Below are 8,661 nucleotides of genomic sequence, written 5' to 3'. Positions count from 1 at the left end.
ACTGTTTCTCTGCCATCCTGCCCCCCATTTCTATAGCCGTTTACCTCTTTGGATCACAACTTTGTTAGGATGATGCTTAATCCTTACACCCATTCATGCTTATACACAGTTATGCCTTGAGGCCTCAGCAGAGTCGCTGAACTACATAGAGACTGTGACAGGAGCCCAGAAAAGCACTGTGGGGCAGCTGCAGCAAACCGGAGTCACCAGCACAAATTCGGTCTGAACAGCAGAACTATAATATCCAGAAAGGAGAACTGTGTAGGGCTTAAAATAACTAAAACGTCACCTTGGTTTTCTTCCAGGCTTAGCAAAGATGTCTTCCCACCAGCAGAAACAGCAGCAGCAAATACCTTCACAGTGCCAGGAAAAATGTCCTCCAAAGTGTGTGGAGCAAAGCCAGGCCCCGAAAGGACAAGCCAAGTGTCCTGTGAAGAGCATCCCGCAGCAGCAGCAGCAGCAGCAATGCCCAAAGCAGAAGTAGCACTAGCACCAATGGCCACAAAAGTGCCACGGAAGATGCAAATACTTATTTCCAAGCTCTCTTCTCTGCTGGCTCTGCCAGAATAGCTAGAAATTTGCAGCACACCTTCTTTGTTTGCAAGCAGAAATTACTTTACAAAAAGATGTGATTCATTAACTTGGATTTATTCATCCTCTAATATAAAAAATCTTATTGGATCATTTTCTTCTGATCTTTAATTCATGACTCACAATAATAAAATTACAGTTAACCTTATTACTTGCTTCCTGATTTTTTTTTTTTGCTTCACTAGTGTTATTCATTCTCCTTTTCTTTCTTTCGGTATGTGAAGGATCACCTTTAAACATAATCTTGTACATAAGACACACATACGCAGGGTCCCACGCACATTTACCTTCCAGATTTCCCAAGGATTTATTTGTCCATATATTAATTCCAGATAGATCTGGAAACCTACAGCTATTAATATGATGACCAAATAGACCAGAAATGCAAATTGACTAGAGCAAACAGGACAAACTGATCACAATTTCTATAAAGACCATTTAAATACAGGATCCTCTGGGGCAGAGTGGCTCCGAGGTGTCAAAACTGGCTCAGGATCAATATGCTTCCCATCCTGGGGCAATCTTGCCAGTTGTTTTCATCCTGCACTGGAGAAAGTTGAGGAAAAATAGTTTCCTGCAAGGTATAATATTCTGAACTATATTCTTGTGGGTCTAGCAAAGCAATTAATTGTGATTTTGGGTCTCAGATATAGTATAATCGTTGAGAGGAAAATAATCTTTGGAAATTTTTAACACTGAAAGGTTTTGCTTGCTCAGGATGAACAGTTTTGGTTTTAAACAAATCAGAAACAGGATTCATAATATTCCGGTTTCTCAATGGGAAATACTGGCTCAGCTAATTGATTTCCAGTCAGCTGTATGGCAGAGCAGAGGAGGAAAATTAGCATAAGTACAGAAGCTGTTGAGTGATACGGTGTTGCTGTCTGGCAGCCAGACATAAGCTTGCTCTGCAAACCAGAAGCTGTGTGTCTCGGTGTGATTCTGTGCTCAGACGGTGAGGCCGGGTGTATCTAACATCAATCTAACAGGTACATAGCCAAACCAGTGCAATTACATCACTCCTGGCTCATCTGAAGTGTAGGAAAAACTCATGTGTTGGTGCTTGCAACCTGCCTCATAGATATACCCATGCCTTACGTCTGCTGAAGGTCACAGGGTGGCCAGGAATATTATTAAATCAGGCAGACTGACCACAGGGATGGCCCACCGTGAGCTGATGACACGTGCCAAGCTCTGGGATGGGGTGTCTCGCTGAGAGGTGTTTCACTGCAATTAGTGTTCCAGTGCAATTAGTATTTCAGGGCTATTGGCTAGCCTGTGGACTGACGCAGTGCAAGGACTCCTGCAGGTTCTCTAACTCGGGCACCTGGGGGAGTAGCAGACCCAGGGTCCCCTGCGAGCGCTCAAGTTTCTGAGTCCTGATTTGAGTCTAAAAAATTACCGACTGTTGTAAGCTGTGTCCTTTTTAGCTTTTAAGCGCAAGCTATTAAAAATCTCCACAACCTGGTATTCAAAGTCATTTTTATTGTTGAATTTCACAGTGAAATAAATCCTGGATGCAACATCAGCCTAAAATAGTTAGAGATCAGTAGCAAATAAATGGGCAACAACACTGTGTGATGAAACATGTTGCAGGGTGTAACTGAGACAGCACTGTGTATGCTTTTTTCCTTACCCTGTCTAACAGATGTAAGCCACGCCTGAGGTTAATCTATTTCAAAACATGTCTGGGTTGGATTTAATTAGGTACATATTTATTTCCATAAAGAGTCTCAGCTCGAGCTGTTCTTTTACTCATCCTAGAAAATCCAAGGTGAGCCGCCAGAGGAAAGCGCTACCAATTCAGCTAAGCAGGTAATTAAGGAGTGATGGCTGTTTTGGAAAAATCTGTTTCCTCTAGCCCAATGGATTTTTTTAATTGCATAAAATATTCAGCATTACGGATTCATGATTCAGAAAGTCTTGTTATTGTTGACCAGAACCCCTTAGCAGCAGGTTCTGCACAAACCTCAAATCCTATTATTAATAGGTAAACCCCCTAAACGCAACGTGGGAGATGTGATTTGCATACAGGGAGTTGGGGCAGAAAGCATGAAAACCAGGAGGCTCTGTGCAGGTTTGGACGATGAGCTCTAGGTCCCTAATTGCTTTTGGGTTAGGTTTGAATACTTAGTGTACTGAACCCTGACTCAAGCATGCCATCATGCTTTTGGGGCTTTAAAAGCCAGGAGGATGATTGGGAGAGGGCAGAAATTCAGGCTGCTGGAAAGCTGAACGCACATGCCTACGACACCACTTGAAGCGTTATTATCTATTGACAGTCCCAACATGGGTGTTAGTATAGGATAACGCTAGCATTAGCTGCAGGGGGGGGAGCTGTGCTTCCAAACAGAAACTCTGCAGTGAATAAAAAGGGTGTTGGAAAATGACCTCTGATTGTGAGACACAGGGAGAAGAGGTCTGGGTTTTCAATCTTCTTCTCTCTTCAGGGCTTCCTTTGTCACCTGGAAATTACTTCTGCTTTGGTGGCCACGGGTTGGACTGCTTCACCTGCTGCTGCTCGATGGGAGGATGCTTCTCCGGAAGGGAGCGCTTCTCTTGCTCAGGGGAGGGAGCAGGGTCTGGCACGGGGATCTCCTTGGACTCCTGCTTCTCTGGAGGGGATGGGGTGGGCACAGGGATCTCCTTGCACTCCTGCTTCTCCTGGGGACATTGTGCAGGTTCAGGGCTTGGAACAGGGACTGGCACAGGGATCTCCTTGCGTTGCTGCTTTTCTTGGGCACATGGTGTGGGTTCAGGGTCCACAACAGGGACTGGCACGGGGATCTCCTTGGACTCCTGCTTCTCTGGAGGGGATGGAGTGGGCACAGGGATCTCCTTGCACTCCTGCTTCTCCTGGGGACATTGTGCAGGTTCAGGGACTGGCACAGGGATCTCCTTGCAGTGCTGCTTCTCTTGGGCACACACTGCAGTCTCTGAGCAGGTAACAGGAACTGGCACAGGAGTCTCCTTGCGCTCCTGCTTCTCAAGCACACATGGAGTTTGTTCAGAGCAGGAAACAGGAATTGTCACAGGCACCTCTATACACAATGAGTTATCTTCGGGAACAGGCTCAGGGTCTGATGCAGGTGGGAAAGCCGGCGGTACTTTGCACTGCTGTTGCTTCTGCTGCTCCTGGGGTGGGTGCTCGGGTTCAATGACCACTGGTGTTTCCCCCTCACCTGGTTCCACCTCCGGTGTTTGCGATGGCGCTGTTTTTTCTGGGCGTGGTACCACTACTGCTGGGACTGGTCCTGGGCAAGGCGTTTGGTCTTGGACTTCAGGTTGCTGCTGTGGGCATGGGACCGGCTCAGCAGACGGCACAGGCTCTTGGCTTTGCTTTGGAACTGCTTTGCTCAGGCCAGGTGGGAGGCTGATTTCCTGCTTGATTTGTGTTTGATTCAGAGACATCTTTGCAGGAAACAAGATTATCTGAAAGAAATATCAGAGTGTTATTGTGTCTGCTAAACAAACTACATTGGGATAAGGGTGAAAAAATTTTAAGATACATGAATCAGCTGCAAAAGCAAAGTTCTCTTAATTTCCCTTGGATTCCCAAGGCAGATTGGTTTAGAAAGAATTATTAGTTGCTCTTTCTTTTTCATCCTGTCTTCCAGCTCCTGCTCTAACTCTGTCTTATCTTGTTTCTCCTTTCTGTTATATGGTGTGGCACAGCCGAGTCAGGTCTACCTGAGGTAGAGCCACTCCCTTGAACTTGGAGCTGATTTACACTTCAGAGATGTTCCTCCTGTTGCTTAGCTCTTCCCAATGTGCTATCTCCCTTTCATTCCTGTCCTGGGGAACTGGTGAGAGGAGCTGGCAGATAACAGATCTTCGGGTTTGATAGCGGCTTCAGAAAGTCAAAATAACAATACAAAATAATGAATGCTGAAGACAAATATTTAAAAACGTTAGGTGTATTGAAAAGTAGAAAAATATAAATCTGGACCACACAGGATATTTTATGCTGACAAAAGTGAAATACTCCATTTGATTTTTCCCCTTCTAAAATTATTTCCAGATATTACTTGACATTAAATACCTGAAGTTCTAAGGCCTCAAGGTGGACCTCACCAGTAAGGTGACATCTTTCTGCAGTACTAGTAGTCTTTACACCAGCAAGAGGCCAACTCCTCCTCTTGTTCTAGTTTCACTATGACACTGATGATGTAATGGACTGAGGTTACCTGTGGCACAATTCTTCCAGCTGTCACGGAAAGAATTAGCAGCGGCAATGTGTCCCTGTTTCTGCATTATAATAGCCACTAATAATGAAAATAGCTTGCATGAACCAGAACAATCAGGCTAGATTTCTTCTCCCAAGGCCAGTAACGTGGAACAGGCCAAATGGGTTTTCCTAGCAATTCATGAACCTGCCTCTCTTTTGTGGGCTGCTGAAGGCAGGCACCGGGCTCAGCTGGACTGGTGCTGTGTCTTTAGCAAATTGTGTTGCTGTTTTTCTAAAGACAGTCTAAGGGCACAAATAAAAGGTTAGAATCACAGAAGTGTTGGCTGGAAGGGGCGTTTCTAAGTCCCCTCAAAGCAGGCCTAGCACCACCACAGATCACATGAGAGTGTGCAAATTCACTCTCCCTTCCCCACGCTGCCTATCCCTCTCAGCACATCTTCAAAGCAAATTCATTCCTCTCTTCCACATCCTGATAGGCCCTCCAGATCAGTGCCACTTGTCTCTTGCTATTTTCTATATAAAGACCCGATAAGAGCTTAAGCTAAATTAATACATTGCTCTTCACTTGGTTAGCATGAATGATACTGTACACTAGGAACATTTTCACCATTCTGCTTCTCACAAAACCTTGTACTTACAAATCTATATTTTACACAATAATTCTTCAATAAAATTTAAATTTTAAAAATATCCCTGTTATAAATAGCAGAATCACAGAAAAATTGGTTTGGAAGGAGCCTTAGGAGACCATTTGGACTTTCTCCTTCTCTGAAGGAAGGGTCACTTATACTTAAACCAACATAATTTTATCTAATCTCCTCTTCAGAAAGGATCTAATTTAACACAACTATACCCTGATTTACACGCAATCTGAATTTGCATAGCAGAGTCATTCCAAGACTGCTTGTCCTACCTCAATACTCACAATTTATCTTCTTTGCAGGAATCTTCTCTATATTCAAAGGTATCAAATAAAACATTTATTTTAAAAGTCTGCCTGCATTAACCAAGGAATAAAGCTATAGACATCACAAAAAAGTATCAGTATTCTTCAACTTACCCAACCAGTCGACAGGGAGACGCACGGAGTCGAGTGGATGGTGGAGCACGGAGATTTGAGAACTTTTATATGGTTTCAAAGCCCTGCCTTCTGGGGATGAGTCTTCCTAGGCAATGAGCTCATTCTTTCACAACTACCGTTGTGCAGCTCCTCCACAGGCTTGTTTTACACGTAGGCATTGTGAAGAGGTGGCTTTTGGTGCAGAATGTGTTTTAATCCCCTTTCTGACTCAGCTGATTTTAAAAAACTTTCTGTGTGAACAAAGGTCATACCCTCAGGTTAATACATTCACTGCAGACCCCACAGAGATCACGGTTCTTTGTGCGGTGTCAAGCATCATGGTTCCACTTCAACCCCTGCATGAGTCATTTCACATCAGCTAACGCTCCCGCTTCTGAGGATGTCTTCGTGGTTTAAGACAAGGGGGCTGATCTGTACTTCTTGCACCTGCTCTTCATCAAGTTATTCTCTGAAGTCGCTTTCTTGTGATTCTACCACTTCATGATGGATGTTTGGATTTTTGTCTTTTTCCCATTAATATCTTCATAGATTTCATTAATTTTTCACTTTGGGACAAATCATTTTCAATGTAACTTATTTTCCATGGTAGAGAAGGTGCAGTTCCCAGCTATCCAAATGTGACACAAGAGGGAAATTAGTTTATCTCCATGTGAAAAATAAAGGAATTTTTAAAAGAGTATACAAGATTTATCACACCCAAATTGATTGAGAACACCGGTCTCAATTAGGTGCCACAATGGTATTTGAAAAGATGTTTCAATCTACATGTGAAATAAAAGGAGCACGTAGCATATACAGTTTATTCTCTAAGTTTTAGTCCATGTAAAAAAGTTTGTTGAGTGAAAATAGCTCGCTGATTGTTATCCCCAAAATCTCAGCGACCTCTCAGGATACAAGTCAAACAGTCCTCATTTCTGATGGTAGGATTATTTTCAGCAGTGGAAATGAGGCATCCCACACAGAGGTGAATTTCATCATATTTGGTTGTGCTGGGGCTATTTTTGTCCCGTCTCCACCATTTTACCAGTGCTATCAGGGCACGCACTCCAGATGCAATCATTGCAACAGGCTGAGCTGGTATCCGTCACTGGCTGTGATTCCTGGGCTGCAAACGTAAGAAGGAGTTTCTACCTGTGGTGTAACTTCCTCTGTTGATAATAATTTGGGAACTGACAGACAGAACACCTGAATTTTAGACCACATTTTCTTCTTCTGTAGCGTGACTTCATCCATGCATCTTCCTTTCTTATCTTATTGCAAGTGGGGCCCTGCCTTGCTGCCTTCCTTCCTGGCTTTGGAAGTCACTTAGTTTTAGCTGCAAGCCTGAATCAGGGCTAGTGAGGGTAATATCCCAGCCCAAGACCAAGCCCTGATTCAGGCCTCACTTTGCCTTCTGTATCTGCTGCTCTTCTGGTACAAATCACAGCTCAAATCTCTGTAGCTGTTCCTGAAGGCAGGAACTAGGACACTTTCCAGCAGTGGAGAACCTGCCTGTCTGCTTTCTAGGCAGCATCATGCTTTGTGGTTATCAAAATAGCCCTTCTGCTGAGGTCTGCTCCATGAATATAGCCCTTCAAAGCAGGAAGACAGGTGGAATAAGCTCAGGCTCAGAAGAAAGGGGGTTTTATCATTGCACTTGCTGGCCTGAAGAGGACAGAGGAACTGGGTTTGAAAGGAGGCTCCGCATTTCTTGATATCAAATATGCACTTGAGAAAAGTGAATGTGCACATTCAGGTCAAAGTTTCAGTAACTTTTGTTATGCTCATCCATTAGAAGACCTGAGAGAAACAAAGCACGTAGCACTTGTGGAGCAGTGTCAAGACAAAGACTGTTACAGGCCATGCAGTCGTGACTCTGTGTTGAGAAAGCACTGAGGTTTCTGAAATACGTAGCCAGTTTGGGGATCAAATCTCCAGCCTCAACTTGCAACATGGAATGATTCAAGAAAATCACTTTCCATAGCTGGAAGGGAGACGACCTGAACCTTGTCTGGAGATCAGAAGGTGGGGCCATCCTGACCTTAAACATTGGTTTGGATCCATGTCTGGAGACGCTCAGGAAGGTCACTTCACCTCCATGTCAGCAACCTCAGCAGAAAAATTATGGTAATTATCACCGAAGAGTCTCTGAAGTCAGCCCATGGAAAGGGAGTGAATGTTTCTCCCGCAGTAGAGGTGTAATTGCTTTCCCCTTCCATGTGAATTGCACAAAAACTATTTTTAGAGGCAAATGCTGTATGCAGTGAAACCTGCCTTGCTAAAATGTTTGAGAAACTACAGGAGAAACGTGCATCAAGTAAGGTGGCTTTACAGTGAACGTGGAGCTAAGCAGCTCCTCGTCTCTCACCTGGTGGAGCCCAGCTCAGCTCCCAGTTGATACTGAAGTTGTGCCACTAATTCCAGGGAACAAAACACTAGAAGTGAGAAAAATACTGGCCTGAGTCCATCCTTCTTCCTAGAGGGAAAATGCTGTTCCATCTTCCACACAGCTTGGGTAGGTCCTGTACTGCTATCAGCTCATCAGTGGCCTTGCAAATCCTGATTAGGTAATTAAGTCCCCAAAAGTCTAAGATGCTCTAGGAGGTATGCAGCAGTTATGCTAGCAGTTCAGAATGGAGGTCTGCAGCCATCTACTTCATCTTGTTTATCACAGAGATGAGCGTCTCAATACCTCTAGGGGTCCTGAAGCTGTATTGCTTCAGTCCGAAAAAAATATCAACTTTTTTAGAAGTGAAGACCACGGCAGACCAGGATGCGAAATATTCACCGTGATTCTCACCTCATGTCTGCATGGGTGCTC

The 8,661-nt window shown here is 44.2% G+C and overlaps 1 protein-coding gene across 1 annotated transcript; it reads right to left on the bottom strand.

Annotated features, from left to right (window-relative positions):
* Window positions 1-2,125: 2,125 nt before the first annotated feature.
* Window positions 2,126-8,430, bottom strand: LOC136112852 (uncharacterized). The gene is made up of 2 exons (XM_065857755.2): window positions 5,841-8,430; window positions 2,126-4,023 (listed from the first exon to the last, which is right to left on the bottom strand). Exon 2 carries the CDS (start codon window positions 4,000-4,002, stop codon window positions 3,064-3,066), a length of 939 nt encoding a protein of 312 aa, XP_065713827.1. The 5' UTR covers window positions 4,003-4,023; window positions 5,841-8,430; the 3' UTR covers window positions 2,126-3,063.
* Window positions 8,431-8,661: the final 231 nt, after the last annotated feature.

The sequence above is a fragment of the Patagioenas fasciata genome, chromosome 30 (assembly GCF_037038585.1).
Source record: "Patagioenas fasciata isolate bPatFas1 chromosome 30, bPatFas1.hap1, whole genome shotgun sequence".
Taxonomy (NCBI): Eukaryota; Metazoa; Chordata; class Aves; order Columbiformes; family Columbidae; genus Patagioenas; species Patagioenas fasciata.
This window is presented reverse-complemented; position numbering and strand designations above follow the sequence as displayed.